We start from the raw sequence: 19,569 nt of genomic DNA, 5'->3' as shown, positions 1-19,569 counted from the left end.
CACCTCATCTAATCCGTCCTCTACCCTAGCTGTGCAAATTCTTCATGCCTCCAGGCCTTCATAGATCCAGTTCCCTCTCCCTATATCCAGGAAGTCAAGACATGTACCTATCTTGTTCACTGCTGTGTTTCATGCCCATCATAGGGCCTGGAACACAGTAAGTGTTTCTGTGAATGCATAAGTAAAATGCTTTCTCCACCTGGAAAGCTCCTATTGATCCTTCAAAGCCCCATTTCTAATGCCCCTCCTCCAGGCAGAGCTCCCACTTCATTATCCAGTTCCCTCAACCCTGCATTCCTCCCTCTGACCCAACCCAGACCACTGGACTATAGGTGCCAATGTCTAGCTCTGGCCTCAGACCCCTCTTGCTCAGTACGAGGTAAGGCCACAAAGGGTTTTCAAGGAGTGTTGTGTGAATGAATAAATGAATGAATGAATGAATGAGTGTGGTCCTACCAGGTGTTTCCAATGGCCAAGGTCTCACTTGCCAATTTGAGGGGTGAAAGAGAGAGACACAAGCCCACTTCAGAGATAACCTCCTGGGTCCAGCCCCAAGCTAAGACCCCTTGGAAGAGCCTCAACAGGTGAGCCCCACAGAAGAAGGGGACCCTGAGCTCCCAAGCCCCTCTGCTCCTTTCCTACCAGGGCAAAAACTCCATCCTCCCTGCACCTGAGCTTCCCTGGAGTTAGTGCCCCTCTGGGCCCTCGCACATTGTCAGGAACACCTTTCTCCATCAGTGCACCCTCCTCACGCTTCGGGCCTCAGCGTCGTCATGTAACAAGCCCGCTCCCACTGACCAAGCACATACTCTGTGCCCGGCCTCATGCCAAGAGCCTCTTCTGTTCTCTGCTCTCCCTGCCACTTCTGCTCTCACCTCCCTCATTTCCTCTGAAACGGGAAGACCCACTGCAGCTTGGAGGGATGAAGACACCTGCCCAAGGCCACAGGATGCAGAGAAACCAGACTCATCTCAACTCCAAGCTCTCAACGACTCTCCTACACTAACTGCCTCCTCCAGGCAGCCCTCCTGGCCTCCACCCCTGCGGGGGCAGGGCCCCCCTCTGGGCTGTCACTGCTGGTGTGTGTTTTGCCATCATATTCCTGAGCTCGGTGCCTTGTAAGCCCAGTTCCTCAGCTGTCTCCGTCCCCTAAACTGGAATCTGGTGGGAGAAGAGGTCTGGATGGGGGTAGGGATGGCAGATTTTATCTGTTTTGCCCAACCCAGTAGCCCAGGGTCTAGAACAGGGCCTGGTACACAGCAAGCGCTCAATAAATGTCGGTCATACAGGTAGACGGATTAACATCTAGCCCACTCCATCATGAATCCTATAAGGAATTCTGTTCACACCAAATGTCCAGCTCTGCATAAATGCTGGAAAACAGTAGGCGTTCAATAAATGTTCTTTGCCTGAAGTGGGGGGCGGGGGCAGGGAGGTGCAGAAATGATGTCACAGTCACAGGTGTGAGGCTCCGGGGCCTTATGAAAGTCTGTTAAATAAATGAGAAAATATGCAGCAGGGGAAAATAAGGCACAGAGAGGGGTGCGCCCAGCTTGAAGCCACACAGCACCCCAGCAGGGGTCCTTCCCAGGCGCGCGCTCGCGTGCGCGCACACACACACACACACACACACATACACACACGCCGGCCAACCCTGCCAGCCGCACTCAGCCCCCTACTGCTGTCCCCACCACCACCAGGAGTGCCAACTGCTCCCGCGGTCCCCCCGCCAGGCTGCCCAGCCTGCCTTCTCCCTGGGGCTGGTGCGTCACACGCGGAATCTCACGCCTCAGAGCTCAGCCTGCTACAGCCTCCTCCTCCCCTCCTCCCGAGTCGAGCCGGCAGCTGGTGCTCCCATGGAAACCGCGGGCCCCCACCTGGGCCCCCGCCGGGCCCCCCCCACCTGCACCGTCCCCCAACGCAACCTCCGCTTTAAGACAAATATTGTCATTAACATGCAAATGTATATGCGATTACCATAAACGGGGGCCCAGTGGCAGCGGCGGACCAGTACCACCGTGGGCACCTTCGCCTGGCAGGGTGGGCACCCAGGCAGCCACCATCCGTAGACAGGGGCAGCCACAGCTCCAGAGGTGTCTGCCTTGGAGGGAGGGTCCCCGGGGCAGGAACTGCAAGGGGGCCAGCGGGAGCCCCAATCCTAGCCTCCAGTTCCTGGCCTGAGGCCCTGGCCTGGGGTGGGGGTCCTTCCTGGGGGAGGTCCCCTCTCTCTGGATGGGGAGTTCTGGCAGGAGCAGGCTTGTGGTCTTCCTGTGGGCCTTTATCTCTCCGCAGCCCCCTCCCTGTCTGTGTCTCTCTGTCTCTGTCTCCGTCTCTCTGTGGGTCTCTCCATCTCTCTTTCCCTGCGTGTCTCTCTCTCTCTCTCTCTCTCTGTGTCCTCATCTCTCTCTCTCTCTCTTAAAAACAAACCCAGCGCCCCAGGGCCTGCCCTCTTTCGGAGGACCACCTCGACGCATCCTTCTCCCCCTACCCCTGCCCCGCTCCTGGATGAGGCCTCCTGCCTTTCTCTGAGTCTCAGCACGGCCTCTAGGAATCTGGCTGCCCCCACACCACCTTCGGCCAGGCCAGCTGTGGCTGTCAGGTGTCATGAGCCCCTCTGTCCCCAGCACCATTTTTGGGGGCCTCACTCTCGCCTTCGGGGAACCTGTCACCCCTATGTCACACAGATACAGGCACAGCTGCTTCTCCTGGCCTGGGAGGAAGGCAGGGGGGGTAATGGGGGTCTAGCTCTGGTAAATGTGGAACCCAGGGTATGTCTCTCCAGCCCTCAGTTTCCCAGAAATGTGCTGTCACTCAGAGCTCACCTCCATGGCGATGGCTTCCACAGGGAAATCAAACAAGTCCCTGCAACCTGGACACCAAGGAAGGGCTAGAGGTGGCACCAGCTGACCCCCTCCGGGCTTGTACCAGGAGCCGGGTGCACCTCCGGGGTGTTCTCATCCCACCCCACTCTACTCCTTACAGATCTCCTGTGCCCAGTCTCATGGGCCCCGCCGGGCATCCAGGGAAAGGGATTTCTCTCCAGGCCTGGGGTCCACATCCCCAAGGCCCTGCCGCTCTGAACAGGCACATTATATACCATGCCAGGGCTCCCAGAAACAGCCCTAATAAGGTCATCTTGGTGGCAGGTGTCTGAACTCACACCTCTCCCCAAAAATCCTGACTTCCCATTCACCATTCCACCTCCCTTCGGCCAAGGCCCAGAGAGGGCCCAGAGAGGGCCCAGAGAGGGGCAGTCACTAGCCAGAAGTCACACAGCTGAGCCCCAAATGCAAACCTGGATCACAGATGCTGATTCTGAAGACACCCCCCGACCGTTTTGTGCCAAGCACCTGCAGGTAAAGACCAGGTGAAGTCCAGCCAGGCCCCACACAGGTGGGGATTCACTTCCCCGAGGGCACTGGACCCATTTTCAACACGAGGTGAAGCCCCTGTATCTCACACACAGATGGACCTGGGACCCCTAAAAAGTGGAGGGTGATTGCCGGCTGTCCTGCACACGGCTTCTCAATTCTCACCCTCCAAGGAAAGCCCGCAAATGGGAAATACCCCCGAGGTACCCCAGGGACCCCAACATTCTCCAACCTGTAAAAAAAGAACTAGGGATGCGTCATGGTCCTGCTCTGTTGACAGCAAGGAAACTGAGGCTCAGGGCCAGGTGAAAACCCAGCCCCAGCCCCTCCTTCACCCCTCACTTCTCCCGTGCCCAGGTTTCCCAGAGATTTAAAAATAAGAAGGAAAAAAAAAAAAGATGAAGAAGTGTCACTAGGATGCTCCAGTCCCTGCACCCCCACCTGTCTCTCCGACCTAGAGCTCAACCAGCGGCCTTTCAATGCAACCGTTTGGGGGGCCACGTGGACTCCCCCATTCCCACGGGAATCTTTCTAGAAATGGGTGCTCTGGGTGTACCCAGGGGTGGGGGCGTGTGGGAAAAGCCCACCTATCACCTCTGGACTCCAGAGATTGACTTACGGGGGCCGCATGGGAGCCCCTCTGCCCTCCTAGGCCACATGGAGGAGTTAGATTTTTCAGGCCCAATTTTGTGTGTGTGTGTGTGTGTGTGTGTGTGATGGTTGGTTTTGAAAAGAGATGGGGAATGGGGAGGGGTTTCTTTCCTCCCTCAAGATAACCAGCTGGAGGGTATGGCTGAAGTGACAGGCCTGGGCCCCATCTCACCAGACCCTCCCTAGGGCTTTCTTGAACCCATCCTTCATTCATTCATTCATTCATTCATTCATTCATTCATTCATTCAATAAACATGCATTCATGCTTACCGAGCACGCAGCGCTGGGGAAAAAGTGGGTCTAAAATAGGTCATGGGCCCCGGTCCTTCCCCAAGGCCTCTCCAGGGTCTTCCTGGAGGATGGGAGGCGGAGGGCCAGGGGTGACCAGCACAAAGCCTTTGAAGTGGCACCCCCAGTCCCCAACACCTGACCGCAAGGCTGTCAAAGCCACCCCAATTCAGACGCTGGGCCCATGATGGGAACTAAGGGCTGGGGATACAATTGCTGGACACCCCCACCCGGGATGCCATGGGAGGGAGAATCCGGTGGGAGGGAGGCAGACAGGCCTGAGGCCGCCCACGCCTCCCTCCTCCTCCCTGTCCACCCCAGAATTTGGGCTCTGCCCAGATGGACACGTCCAAGCTCATTGTCTTGGGCCTGAGACCCCAACACATTGCTAAGAGGCTCGGCCAGTTTCAACTTGAGCCCAAGGTGGAGGCGGGGGAGGGGGAGGGCAGAGAAATGGAGGAGAGAATGCTGATCCACGCGGAGGTAGTGGGGCCAGGGGGTAGGCAGCGACGGGAGCCTCTCTGCCACCCGAGGCAGGCGAGGCGGGCGCGTCCCCCCGAGCCAGGCGCCCCCAACCCGTCTTCCTTTGTAGTTACCGATTAGCCTGGGGTCCTGGGCATCCGTGTCCCCCGCGGCCGGACCTGCCCCGCCGGCCTGGCTTTGTGAAAATAACCAAAGCAATGGAGTCCGCAGGTGCAAACTTCCCCGACGGGGCCTGGGGAGGCTGAATGAATGGGGGTGGGGGGGCAGGGAGGGGTGCCGGCGTTCCCGAGGCTCCCCTGGCAAACGGGCAGGAAAGATTGGGGTGAGGGAGGGAGGAAGGGGTGGGGGTCTGGGGGATGGAAGGGTGAGGGAGGGAGGGAGGGAGAGAGAGGGTGCTGTGGGGGGAAGGATGAGAGGTCGAGGGAGATGGGAGAGAAGAGAAAAGGAGAGAGAGAGGGAGAGAGAGAGGGAGAGAGAGAGGAGATGCCGGAAGGTGGGGAGGGAGGGAGAGGGGGCGGAGGAGGGGAGGGGGCCCGCTCGGATCTGTCAGCTGCACCCCCAGAGAGGGGAGGAGGGGTGGGTGGGAGGGAGGGGGTAAGAACCGATGCTCCGGCAGAGGCAGGCAGAGGAGGGAGGTGAGCAAAGGAGGGATGGTGATGGGGGAGAGAAGATGCCGGAAGGTGGGGTGGGAGGCGGAGGGAGGGGAGAGGGGGGAGGGGGCCGGGCGCCCACCTTTGTGCATCCCCGTGTAGGGGTCTTTGAGCACCGTGAGCTCGTAGATGCGGCCGAACTGCTCGAAGAGCGGCTTGAGGTCCTTCTCGTCCAGGTGCCGCGGGATCTGGCCCACGAAGAGTTTGATGGCGTCCAGGTCCTTCATGCCGTCGGGCTGCCCCCCGGGGGGCTCGGGCCCGCTGCTGCCCACGGGCGAGGGCCGCGGCTGCAGGAGCTGCTGCTGCTGCCGGCGCGCCTCGCTCTCCGTCAGGCGGGCCATGGCGGGCGCGGGACCGAGCCGGCGGCGGCGGCGGGCGGCGGGCGGACTCGCAGCTGGAGCGGCGGCCGCGCCTCCCGCCTCCCTCCCGGGCCCCCGCGCCCTCCTCCCGCCCGCGCCCGCCCCGGCATCGGGACCACAAAGGCGGCTCCGCAGCGGCCCCTGGCGGCCGCGCAGCGCGGGGCAGCCGGCGCCTCCCCGCATCCCCGGGCCGCGGGGGGAAACTGAGGCCGGCAGGCCCCGGGCCCCGCCTACGGGTGGGCGAGGGCGGAGCTGCGGGCGGGAAGGGCCTTAGCCGGCTTCCCAGGGGGCCCCGCCGGCTCCCGCGGAGGGCAACGGCCGGAAGAATGTCAAAAGTTGCTGGGGTAATGTAGGGGGCTTGTCGTCGAAAGCGCCCGTGATCCTTAAAGTAGGTAACTCATCAATAATAGTAATAACACTAATAATATGGCTGGGCGCGGTGGCTCACGCCTGTCATCTCAGCACTTTGGGAGGCCGAGGTGGGTGGATCACTTGAGGTCAGGAGTTCGAGACCAGCCTGGCTAACATGGTGAAACCCCGTCTCTACTAAAGAATACAAAAATTAGCTGGGCTCGGTGGCGGGGGGCGCCTGTAATCCCAGCTACTCAGGAGGCTGAGGCAGGATAATCACTTGAACCCAGGAGGCGCAGGTTGCAGTGAGCCAAGATTGTGCCATTGTACTCCAGCCTGGGCAACAAGAGCGAAACTCCGTCTTGAAAAAAAAAAAAGAAAGAAAACAACAACTAATAATAACAACACTAATAATAATCAAGAGCAAGACAGAAAGTGCTCCCAGTAATCCCGACAGCACAGGAGAAACGGTGAAAGTATCTTCCAGTTCTATAGGATGCTTACACATAGAAAGTGTCCTTGGCCCTTTAAGTATGTAACTCATCAATAATGTCATCAACAAGAAGGGAGGCTGGCTCGCACTGATAATGACAGGATAGGAGAAATACTGAAAGTATCTCCCAGCTCTAAAGTGCCCGTGATCCTTTATGTATGAAACTCATCAATAATATTAATAATAATAATACGTGCTGGCTGTGGTGGCTAACACCTGTAATCCCAGCACTTTGAGAAGCAGAGTCAGGAGGACCACTTGAGCTCAGGAGTTGGAGACCAGCCTGGGCAACATAGTGAGATGCCATTGCTGTAAAAAATAAGAAAATAGGCTGGGCACGATGGCTAACACCTGTAATCCCAGCACTTTGGGAGGCTGAGGCGGGTGGATCACCTGAGGTCAGGAGTTCGAGACCAGCCTGATCAACATGGAGAAAACCCTGTCTCTACTAAAAACACAAAATTAGCCGGGCATGGTTGTGCATGCCTGTAATCCCAGCTACTCAGGAGGCTGAGGCAGGAGAATCGCTTGAACCTGGGCGGCGGAGATTGCAGTGAGCCGAGATTGCGCCATTGCACTCCAGCCTGGGCAACAAGAGTGAAACTCTGTTTGAGAAAAAAAAAATAGCCAGGAGTGGTTGGTGTGCACCTTTGGTCCCAGCTGCTTGGAGGCTGCGGTGGGAGCATCGGTTGAGCCCTGGGATATTAAAGCTGCAGTGAACCAGGATCACACCACTGCCTCTGGTCTAGGTGACAGAGTGAAATCTTGCCTCAAAAAAAAAAAAAAAAAAACCTTCCCAAAGATGTCTCAAAATTAAAGCCCAAGTCCTCCCTGAGGCCCACAAGGCTCTGCGTGTCCTGTTCTGCCTCGTCCCCACCTTCCCCTGCTCCCTCTCTCCCCCTCCTCACTGCTGCAGCTACACAGGCCTCCTCGCTGTTCCTCTCACTTGTCAGGTGCGGTCCTGCCTCAGGGCCTTTGCATGGGCTGTACCCTTTGTCTGGGATGACCTCTCCCCAGATGATGTGTGGCTCATTCCTTAATTCCCCATCACTTTCTCCATCTACCTTATCTAAAACCACTCAGTCACCATTACCTCCTTTCTCAGCCTTCTTTTTCCCTCCATAGAGTTACACCCATCTAAAATTTTATTTTCATTTTTATTTTTATTTTTTTCAAGATGGAGTCTCTCTCTGATGCCCAGGCTGAAGTGCAATGGTGTGATCTTGGCTCACTGCAACCTCCACCTACCAGGTTCAAGTGATTCTCCTGCCTCAGCCACCTGAGTAGCTGGGATTACAGGTGCACCCCACCACACCCAACTAGTGTAAAATTTTATTAACGTACTTATTTATTTATTTATTTATTTATTTATTATTGAGACAGAGTCTCGCTGTGTCACCCAGGCTGGAGTGCAGTGGCATTATCTTGGCTCACTGCAACCTCTGCCTCCTGGGTTCAAGCAATTCTCCTGTCTCAGTCTCCAGTGTAGCTGGGATTACAGGCATGTGCCACCACACCTGGCTAATTTTTTTTATTTTTAGTAGAGATGGGTTTCACCATGTTGGCCAGGCTGGTCTCGAACTCCTGACCTTAGGTGATCTGCCCACCTCAGCCTCCCAAATTGCTGGGATTACAGGCATGAGCTATTGCACCCAGCCTAAAATTTAATTTTTAATTCTTATTTTATTTATTTTTTGAGACAGGCTCTTGCTCTGTTGCCCAGGCTGGAGGGCAGTGGTGCAATCTCGGCTCACTGCAACCTCCGCCTCCTGGGTTCAAGTGATTCTCATGCCTCAGCCTCCCGAGTAGCTGGGATTACAGGCACTCATCACCATGCCTGGCTAATTTACAATTTTATTTATTTATTTATTTATTTATTTATTTATTTATAAGGCAGGGTATCACTCTGTCACCCAGGCTGGAGTGCAGTGGCATGATCATAGCTTGCTGCAGCCTTGACCTCTTGGGCTCAAGCGATCCTCCTGCTTCAGCCTCCGGAGTAGCTGGGACCACAGATGTGCATGCCACCATGCCTGGCTAATTTTTAATTTTTTTGTAGAAATGTAGTCTTGCTATGTTGTCCAGGCTGGACTCAAACTTCTGGGCTCAAGCGATCCTCCCACCTCAGCCTCTCAAAGTGCTGGGATGACAAGTGTCAGCCACCATGCCTGGCTTTAGAGGACATTCTGTCCTCTAAATGGAACACAACTCAGCCATGAAAAAAAAAATGAGGCTCTGACCCATGCCATACCTTGAGGACATCATGCTTGGTGAAAGATGTCAAACACAGAAGACCACACAGTGTGTGACGCCATTTGTATGAAATGTCCACCCGCGTTAGAGGGGGAACTGAGGCCCAGAGAGCTCCAGTGGCTGGTGCAAGACCACAAGGTAAGAGAGCTGGGATGTGAACCCACGAAGCCAGACTCTAGAGCACACACACTTCCCACCATCCCATACCATCTCCCCACGCGTCAGGCAGCTGAGCCCCAGTTTCCTTATTTGCCAAGCAGGACTAAAGAGAGAGGAGAGGGGCCCGGCACAGTGGCTCACGCCTGTAATCCCAGCACTTGGGGAGGCCAAGGCGGGCAGATGATCTGAGGTCAGGAGTTGGGGACCAGCCTGGCCAACATGTCAAAATCCCGTCTCTACTAAAAATACAAAATTAGCCGGGCGTGGTGGCGCGCACCTGTAAGCCCAGCTACTTGGGAGGATGAGGCAGGAGAATTGCTTGAACCTGGGAGGCAGAGGTTGCGGTGAGCCGAGATCGCGCCACTGCATGCTAGCCTGAACGACCAAGTGAGACGCCATCTCAAAAAAAAAGAGAAAGGAAAAGAGGATATGGTGAAGGCCCTGGTCTGGTGCGGATTCATGAGCTAAAATGTGGGCTTAGCAGAGTGTCTGGGAGCTTAGCTCAGTGAATGGCTATTTATCATTGCTGTTACTGGCAGCCTCCTGGCCGCCCCCAGATGGAACAGAACATCAGGACTGGGTGACGAGCAGAGCTGGGCAAGGGGTCAGGGTTCCTCCCACAACATCCTGCCACTCGGCCCAGCACAGACGCAGGTGCTTAGACTCAGCTGAGGCTTGGCCGGGCACAGCGTGGCACTGGGGCTGGTGGAGTCGGCCAGGAGACACAGGCTTCGTCTCCATGGAGACTCAAGCAGGATGCTCAGAGCCCCATGAGCCTCTGGTGTTCTGGGAGAGTCCTTAATAAGAATTTTAAAAATCACGCCTGGCGAGGCGCAGTGGCTCACGCCTGTAATCCCAGCACTTTGGGAAGCCAAGACAGGTGGATCAATTGAGGTCAGGAGTTCGACACCAGCCTGGCCAACATGGTGAAACCCCGTCTCTATTAAAAATACAAAAATTTGGTCGGGTGCGGTGGCTCATACCTGTAATCCTAGCACCTTGGGAGGCCGAGGCAGGCAGATCACGAGGGCAAGAGATTGAGACTATCTTGGCCAACATGGTAAAACCCCATCCCTACTGAAAATACAAAAAGTTGGGCATGGTGGTGTGTGCCAGTAGTCCCAGCTACTCGGGAGGCTGAGGCAGGAGAATTGCTTGAACCTGGAAGGCAGAGGTTGCAGTGAGCCGAGATTGTGCCACTGCACTCCAGCCTGGGCAACAGAGCGAGACTCCATCTCAAAAAAAAAAAAAAGAAAAATCATGGCTGTAATCCCAGCACTTTGGGAGGCCGAGCTGGGAGGATTGCTTGAGCCCAGGAGTTCCAGACTAGCCTGAGCTGTAACATAGCAAGACTCCATCTTTCCAAAAACACAAAAATTAGCCAGGTGTGGTGGCAGGCACCTGTGGTTCCAGCTACTTGGGAGGCTGAGGTGGAAGGATCGCTTCAGCCCAGGGAGGTCCAGGCTACAGTAAGCCAAGACTGTACCATCGCACTCCACCCTGGGCAACAAGAGCAAAACTCTGTCTCAAAAAGAAAAGAAAATCAAAAGAGAAACTCACAAACTCCTATGAGCCAAAGATGCACTTTTTTCAGCCTCTTCCTCCTCTTTCTTCCACCCAAAACAAGAGCCCAGTCAAATTCGGGTCTGACTTCTGGGCACTTAAATCCAGCATTCTGCCTCCTGAATTTCATCCCTGGCACAGCTAAGGGGGTGGGTGAGCATGGAGAACAGCAAGGCTGTGAGCCTGGGTACATCTGGATACCACAGGCCGGCTCCCTGACTTGTTAGCGGATACAGTCTGGTGGGCATTAGTCACTGCAGGATGCCCGTGCCATGGCTGTTACTGAGGAAGTAAAGCGCGTGGGAGTGGCAGGGCATGGTGGCTCACACCTGTAATCCCAGCACTTTGGGAGGCCGAGGCAGGCAGATCACCTGAGGTCGGGAGTTGGAGATGAGCCTGGCCAACATGGTAAAACCCTGTCTCCACTAAAAATACAAAAATTAGCTGGGCTTGGTGGCGGGTGCCTGTGATCCCAGCTATTCAGGAGGCTGAGGCAGGAGAGTCGCTTTAACCTGGGAGGCAGAGGTTGCAGTGAGCTGAGATGGAGCCACCGCACTCCAGCCTGGGCAACAGAGCGAGGCTCCGTCTCAAAACAAAAAACAAACAAACAAAAAGGAATCTGCAAGCCTTTTGTTCTTCTTCCTCCTCCTTGGCCTCCTTGGGTTTTTCTTTCTTCTTCTTTTTTTTTTATTTTTTTTATTTTTGAGACGGAGTCTTGCTCTGTCGCTCAGGCTGGAGTGCAGTGGCGTGATCTCGGCTTACTGCAAGCTCCGCCTCCCGGGTCCACACCATTCTCCTGCCTCAGCCTCCCGAGTAGCTGGGACTACAGGCGCCCGCCACCACGCCCGGCTAATTTTTTGTATTTTTAGTAGAGACGGGGTTTCACCGTGTTAGCCAGGATGGTCTCGATCTCCTGACCTCGTGATCCGCCCGCCTTGGCCTCCCAAAGTGCTGGGATTACATGCGTGAGCCACTGCGCCCGGCCTTTCTTTCTTCTTCTTTTGAATTTTTCTCGTCTTCCCACGACGACCGTGAATCACTTTGGAATCGAGAAAGTCTAAAACTTGAAAACAGGAAAGGAAGCAGAGCCGATTTAGCAGTCACGGCTGTCAGATGGAGGATTTGGGTATCGAAGCCAACACAGCTTATTCTTTTCTCTTCGGTGCTCAAAGGAATTCAGAGCTTCTCAAAGCCAACTGGGCTCACTGGCTGCCTGGTCTCAAACCCACGCCATGCGGTGTCACGGTGTCTCTGCCTTGCCGGCCAGCACATGGACCCCCACCCGGGCCCCCATGCCCGTCCAGCTCATGGTGACACCAACTGTTTATTTGCCACGTACCAGGCACGGCGTCCTCCATGCACACAGCAGGAACTGTCATCCCCATTTCTCAGAGGCGCAAGTCGAGGCACCCAGAATTTCGCAGGATGCAGCTCATGTTTTCCACCTTCACGGATTTTGCCAGAGCTGTGGGCCCCGGGGGCTATTTATCTATTTTTTTTGAGACGGAGTCTCGCTGTGTCACTCAGGCTGGAGTGCAGTGGTGCGATCTCGACTCACTGCAACCTCCGCCTCCTGGATTTAAGCGATTCTCCCGCTTCAGCCTCCTCAGTAGTTGGGACAACAGGCGTGCGTCACCGTGACTGGCTAATTTTTGTATTTTTAGTAGAGACGAGGTTTCACCACATTGGCCAGGCTGATCTCAAACTCCTCACCTCAGATAATCACCCACTTCAGCCTCCCAAAGTACTGGGATAACAGGTGTAAGCCACCATGGCTGGCTTATTTTTTTTTTCTTTTACAACAGTGATAAAATACACATAACAAAATAATACACTTAACCATTTTGTATTTTATTTTATTCTTTTGAGACAAGGTCTCACTTTGTTGCCCAGGCTGGAGTGCAGTGGTACAATCACAGCTCACTGAAATCTCAACTTCCCGGGCTCAAGTGATCCTCCCACCTCAGCCTCCCGAGTAGCTGGGACTACAGGCTTGAGTCACAATGCTGGCTAATTCTTTTATTTTTTGTAGAGATGGGGTCTTGCTATGTTGCCTAGGCTGGTTTTGAACTCCTGAACTCAAGGAGTCTGCCTGCCTCAGCCTCCCAAAGTGCTGGGATTACAAGGATAAGCCACTGCACCTGGTTTCCTTTTTTTTTTTTTTTTTTTTTTTTTGAGACAGAGTCTTGCTCTGTCACCCAGGTTGGAATGCAGTGGCGCGATCTCAGCTCACCTCAACCTCCACCTCCCGGGTTCAAGCAATTCTTGCCTCAGCCTCCCAAGTAGCTGAGATAACAGGTGCCGGCCACCATGCCTGGCTAATTTTTCTGTTCTTAGTAGAGACGGGGTTTTGCCATGTTGGCCAGGCTGGTCTCGAACTCCTGACCTCCGGTGATCCACCTGTCTTGGCCTCCCGAAGTGCTGGGATTACAGACGTGAGGCACTGCGTCCAGCCTGACCTACTTCTAAGCGCACAGTTCAGCAGCGTTAAAAGCACATTCACGTGGCTGTGCAACCATCACCTCCACCTTCTCCAGAACTTTCTCATCTTACCAAACTGAAACTCTCTGAGAGTCTATGAAACACTCACTCCCCATCTCCCTCTCTAGCCCCTGGCATCCCCCATCCTACTTTCTGTCTCTGTGAATTTGACGATTCCAGGGACCTCCTAGGAGTGGAATCACACAGCATTTGTCCCTCCGTGTCTGGCTTCTCTCACTGAGCCTGAGGTCCTCAAGATGTCTCCACACTGTAGCCTGTGTCAGGATTTCTTCCTTTTCATGACTGAGTAATATTCCACGGTGTGGATGGACCACAGTGTGTTGATCCATTCTTCTGTCCACCGCCCCTTGGGTTGTTTCCACCTTTGGTGTTATTGTGAATCGTGCTGCTGTGAAGATGGGTGTACAAATATCTCTTCGTGTCCCTGCTCATGATGACGCTGACTGTTCATTTGCCACGTACCAGGCACGGTGTCCGCCATACACACAGCAGGAACTATCATCCCCATTTCTCAGAGGAGCAAGTCAAGGCACCCGGAATTTTGCAGGATGCAGCTCATGCCTTCCATTTTGCTGGGAATATACCCAGGAGTGGGAATGCTGGCTCCTACGGCAATTCTATTTTTAAATTTCTTTTTTTTTTTTTTTGAGACAGAGTCTTGCTCTGTCACCCAGGCTCGAGTATAGTGGCACGATCTTGGCTCACTGCAATCTCCACCTCCCGGGTTCAAGTGATTTTCCTGCCTCAGCCTCCCGAGTAACTAGAATTGTAGGTGCATACTACCACACCTGGCTAACTTTTTTTTTTTTTTAGAGATGGAGTCTTGCTCTGTGCCCCCAGGCTGGAGTGCAGTCGCGGCGATCTTGGCTCACTGCAAGCTCTGCCTCCTGGGTTCACGCCATTCTCCTGCCTCAGCCTGCCGAGTAGCTGGGACTACAGGCGCCCGCCACCATACCCGGCTAACTTTTTGTATTTTTAGTAGAGACGGGGTTTCACTGTGTTAGCCAGCATGGTCTCGATCTCCTGACCTCGTGATCCGCCTGCCTCGGCCTCCCAAAGTGCTGGGATTACAGGCGTGAGCCACCACACCCTGCCACACCTGGCTAATTTTTGTATTTTTAGTAGAGACGGGGTTTCACCATGTTGGTCAGGCTGGTCTTGAACTCCTGACCTCAAGTGATTCACCTGCCTCGGCCTCACAAAGTGCTGGGAAAACAGGCTTTTTTTTTTAATGGTAGCCATCCTAATGGGTGTGAAGGGCACTAGTACTATTTGATGTTTTCCTTGATATCAATCAGCTGTTTTAAAAATGCTTAATTTGTGGCCGGACGCGGTGGCTCATGCCTGCAATCACAGCACTTTGGGAGACCGAGGCGGGCAGATCACGAGGTCAGGAGATCGAGACCATCCTGGCTAACACAGTGAAACCCCGTCTCTACTAAAAGTACAAAAAATTAGCCGGGCGTAGTGGCGGGCGCCTGTAGTCCCAGCTACTCGGGAGGCTGAGGCAGGAGAATGGCGTGAACCCGGGAGGCGGAGCTTGCAGTGAGCCGAGACCACGCCACTGCACTCCAGCCTGGGTAACAGAGCCAGACTCCATCTCAAAAAAAAAAAAAAAAAAAAAATGCTTAATTTGGCTAGGTGGCTGGCGTGGTGGCTCACGTCTGTAGTCCCAGTACTTTGGGAGGCCAAGGCAGGAGAATCGCTTGAGCCCACGAGTTCCAGACCAGCCTGGGCAACAAAGAGAAACCCTATCTCTACAAAATTACAAAAATACAAAAATAAGCTGGGTGCAGTGGCACATACTGGCAGTCCCAGCTACTTAGGAGGCTGATGTGGGAAGGTCGCTTGAGTCTGGGAGGTCTAGGTTGCAGTGAGCCATGATTGTGCCACTATACACCAGCCTGGGTGACAGAAACACCTTAATATCTCTTAAAGGAAAATTTACACCACTGGCTAAAAAAAAAAACAAAAAAAAAACTTAGCCAAGCGTGGTGGCGGGCGCCTGCAAATTCCAGCTACTCGGGAGGTTGAGACAGGAGAATCACTTGAACCCAGGAGGCGGTGGCTGCAGTGAGCCAAGATCACACCACTGCATTCCAGCCTGCGTGACAGGGCGAGACTCTGTCTCAAAAGAAAAAGAAAGAATTAAATGTCTAGCGTGGAATCAGGGAGGCTGGGCAAAGTCTCCAGGCTCTTCCACTGTCTTCTCCTCAGCCCAGCAGGCATGCCGGCTCCCTGGTTACTCGCCCCTGCTGGGGCCCATCCTCACCTGCTCTGTGGCCTCAGGTAAGTGCCATCCATCTCTGGACCCTAGTTAAACCAGGGACCTAAACCTGGGCCCTTTTCGCCCACTCCACTCAGTACGTGGCTAATGGCGTGGCCCTCAGATTCGTCCAATCCGTGTCTGAACTCCTTGTGCTCAGCCTCCGTGTTACCATCTGTAACATGAGCATCTTAAAAGCAATTACCCAAGTCTGGGCGCGGTGGCTCACACCTGTAAACCCGGCACTTTGGGAGGCCGAAAGAGGTGGATCACCTGAGGTCAGGAGTTTGAGACCAGCCTGGCCAACATGGTGAAACTCCATCTCTACTAAAAATAACAAAAATTGGCCAGGTTCAGTGGCTCATGCCTGTAATCCCAGCACGTTGGGAGGCCGAGGCAGGTGGATCACACGGTCAGGAGTTCAAGACCAGCCTGACCAACATGGTGAAACCCTGTCTCTACTAAAAATACAAAAATTAGCTGGGTGTGGTGGCGTGCACCTGTAATCCCAGCTACTCAGGAGGCTGAGGCCGGAGAATCACTTGAACCCGGGAGGCAGAGGTTGCACTGAGCTGAGATCGCACCACTGCACTCCAGCCTGGGTGACAGAGCAAGACTCTGTCTCAATAAATAAAAATAAAAAAATTAGCCGGGCATGATGGTGGGTGCCTGTACTCTCAGCTACTCGGGAGACTGAGGAAGGAGAATTGCTTGAACCTGGGAGGTGGAGGTTGCAGTGAGCTGAGATCACGCCACTGCACTCCAGCCTGGGCAGCAAAAGCGAAACTCCATCTCAAAAAAAAAAAGAAAAGAAAAAAAAAAAAGCATCTACCCAGGGACCCGGGCACGGTGGCTCACACCTGTATTCCCACAGCTTTGAGAGGCTGAGGCGGGAGGATCACTTGAGGCCAGGAGATCGAGGCCAGCCTGTGCAAATAGCAAGACTCCATCTCTACAAAAAAATATTAAAAATGAGAAAGATACATAGAGTGGACAGCGCCTCTGGAGAGAAACTGTGCTGGTTTCAAGAAACATTAGCTGATGTTTTATCAACTTAAAAGGCCTCCAGGAAGAGATCATGGCCCCTGGACCTGGCCTCTTTGGGGTATTGGGAGGGAGTACAACATCCTTGCTGGGAGGACGTCTTTGTCTTCCTCGTTCACTGCTGCCCAGGGTTGACCGGGGCTAAAGTGAGGGCTGAGGGCACCGAGGGAGCCCTGGGAAGAGACCTCACATGTGCCTGACATGGGCAGCTCGATGTCATTTTTTTTTTTTTTTTTTGAGACAGAGTCATGCTCTGTCACCCAAGCTGGGGTGCAACGGCACGATCTAAGCTAACTGCAACCTCCGCCTCCCGGGTTCACAGGATTCTCCTGCCTCAGCCTCCCGAGTAGCTGGGACTACAGGTGCGCGCTACCACGCCCGGCTAATTTTTGTATTTTTAGTAGAGACGGGGCTTCACCATGTTGGCCAGGCTGGTCTCCATCTCTTGACCTTGTGATCCGCCTGCCTCGGCTTCCCAAAGTGCTGGGATTACAGGCGTGAGCCCCAGCGCCCAGCCTCATTTCATTTTCGTAACTGTCCTCTGGCTGCTGGTGACCTTTCCAGATTCAGTGAAGGTCAGACACCACTTCTGCTCTCCTTACCCTCCCCTTCCCCCAGGAGGCCCTGCATGGCCTGAAACCTCCCTGCTTCCTCCCTCTCCCTCCTCCCTCTCCCCTTCCTTCCTCTCTCCCCCTCCTCACTCTCTCCCCCAGCTCACTCTGCTCCAGCCACACGGGCCTCCTCGCTGTTCCTCCAACACACCAGGCGCGATCCTGCCCCAGGGCCTTTGCACCAGCTGTACTCACTGCCTTAATCATTGTCCCCACATTTTCACATGATGTAATAATCCTTGTTATCCCAATTTCACTCAAAAGCCCCCTCCAGGCCGGGAGTAGGGGCTCACGCCTGTAATCCCAGCACTTTGGGAAGCCGAGGCAGGCGGATCACAAGGTCAAGAGATGGAGACCAGCCTGGCCAACATGGTGAAACCCCGTCTCTACTAAAAATAAAAAAATTTAGCCAGGTGCCTGTAGTCCCAGCTACTCGGGAGGCTGAGGCATGAGAATTGCTTGAACCCAGGAGGAGGAAGTTGCAGTGAGCTGAGAACCCGTCACTGCACTCCAGCCTGGGTAACAGAGTGAGACTCAAACAGGCCGGGCGTGGTGTCACACCTGTAGTCCCAGCACTTTGGGAGGCCGAGGCAGGCAGATCTCCTGAGGTTAGGAGTTCGAGGTCAGCCTGGCCAATATGCCAAAACCTGATTGCTACTAAAAATACAAAATGTGGTGGCATACCCCTCTAGTCCCAGCTACTCGGGGAGGCTGCGGCAGGAGAATCGCTTGGACCCAGGAGACAAAGGTTGCAGTGAGTCAAGATAGGGCCTCTACACCCCAGCGTGGGTGACAGAGCAAGACTCTGTCTCAAAACAAACAAACAAACAAACAAGACAAAACCTCAAAGCCCCTCCTCAGGGAGCCCCCAGTGTGGACTGAATTGTAAAACAGCATCCATCCATTGATCACCATCTGAAGGCAGCCCGCCCACTTGACCACTTATTACCCATCTCCCACAGCGGACTGCGAGCCCCATGGCATCTGGGCCAGCGTCTCTTGCACATGCCTGTATCCCCGAGCCTGGCACAGGACCTGGCAGAGCAGAGTTCAAGTGTTCGCTGAATCGATAGTTGAATGAAACTAATCCGGCCGGGCACAGCGGTTCATGACTGTATTCCCAGTGCGTTCAGAGGCCGAGGTGAGAGGATTGCTTGAGGCCAGGAGTTCAAGACCAGCCTGAGCAACATAGCAACATCTGATCTCTACAAAAATATTTTAAAAATTTAGCTGGGCATGGTGGCATTTGCCTGCAGTCCCAGTTACTTGGGAGGCTGTGGCGGGAGGATCACTTGAGCCCAGGTCAAGACTGCAGTAAGCTATGATTGCACCACTGCACTCCAGCCTGGGTGACAGAGCAAGACCCTGTTTTATGTTTTTTGAGTCAAAGTCTCGCTCTGTCACCCAGGCTGGAGTGCAGTGGCATCATCTTGGCTCACTGCAACCTCCGCCTCCCAGGTTCAAGTGATTCTCCTGCCTCAGCCTCCTGAGTAGCTAGAACTACAGATGCGTACCACCACCCCCGGCTAATTTTTATATTTTTAGCAGAGACGGGTTTTCATCATGTTGGCCAGGCTGGTCTCAAACTCTGACCTCAAGTGATCCTCCTGCCTCGGACTCCCAGAGTACTGGGATTACAGACGTGAAGCCACCATGCCCGGCGTGAAACCCTGTCTCAAAAAAAAAAAAAAAAAAAGGAAAAAGAATTACCTGTGTATGTTAACAGGGAAGATGATGGGCTGGCTTTTCCTCTAAAATGGGGTTTGCCTGGGTCCACAATGGGGCCAAAGCCACCTTCTGCCCGCACAGAGGTGGGCAGCCACTGTCCACTCTTAGCCCTGCTAAGCTCCTGAATCACGCAGGACCCCAAGAAGGTCAAAGCCCTGGGCCCTAGAGCCCCCTGAACTGGTAAAATTTGGTCCAGGGAGGCACAGCCCCCATGCCCCAGGGCCACGCAGCACATGGGGGCCGAGCCTGGCCTCTGCTCGCCGCCCAGGGAAGCCCAAGTACGGCCCCCACCATTCCAGCCCCAGTGGCAGGCGGCCCCATGCTCTGGGGTCAGGTAAGTACTGCCCCCACCATTCCATCCCCAGTGGCCAGTGGCCCCATGCTCCGGGGTCAGGTGAGCCTTTCTTTTCCTGCAACCCTGCCCTGCCTGCCTTTTGCTCTGGGTCCATCCCATCCCTCCCCTCCCTCCTGAACAAGCTTCTCCTGCCGCGTGTTTTGGTGAGGCAGAGACCCTGTGCTGGGTTTGAGGCTCTTCTAGGGGAGAGCCAATTCCTAGGGGACCCTGGCGGGTGGGGTGGGGCCCCTGCCTGTTTCTGAAGTTCCCTGGTCTGAGAAGAGGCAGCTTGACTGCGGGGATGTGGGTCTTGCTCAGGAAGCCCCCAGCAGTCCAGGTCTTGGTCCAGGCCACACACTGGTTCTGGAAGCATCTTTGTAGCCCCTCCTCTGTGCTCCAGGAACACAGCGGTGGAGGGGGAACAAGATGAGCCCACCCTTCTCTGCCTCCACCTGGCCCAGC

The 19,569-nt window shown here is 54.6% G+C and overlaps 1 protein-coding gene across 9 annotated transcripts in view; it reads right to left on the bottom strand.

Moving 5' to 3' along the window:
- CELF5 (CUGBP Elav-like family member 5) overlaps positions 1-5,812 on the bottom strand; it is a 74,541-nt gene extending 68,729 nt beyond the window's left edge. For 3 of the 9 annotated variants that reach the window (XR_008495623.2, XM_054461779.2, XM_054461780.2), the window contains exon 1: positions 5,527-5,785. Coding sequence is in view for 7 of the 9 variants with exons in the window: in XM_054461779.2 (XP_054317754.1) it covers positions 5,527-5,785 (259 nt within the window). In the remaining 2 variants the exon portion in view is untranslated. Of the gene's footprint in view, positions 1-4,907; positions 5,093-5,526 lie in introns of those variants that run through there. The other 6 variants (XM_054461781.2, XM_054461782.2, XM_054461790.2 and 3 more) reach the window with 3 other exon arrangements.
- Positions 5,813-19,569: the final 13,757 nt, after the last annotated feature.

This window comes from Pongo pygmaeus, chromosome 20 (assembly GCF_028885625.2).
Source record: "Pongo pygmaeus isolate AG05252 chromosome 20, NHGRI_mPonPyg2-v2.0_pri, whole genome shotgun sequence".
Taxonomy (NCBI): domain Eukaryota; kingdom Metazoa; phylum Chordata; class Mammalia; order Primates; family Hominidae; genus Pongo; species Pongo pygmaeus.
This window is presented reverse-complemented; position numbering and strand designations above follow the sequence as displayed.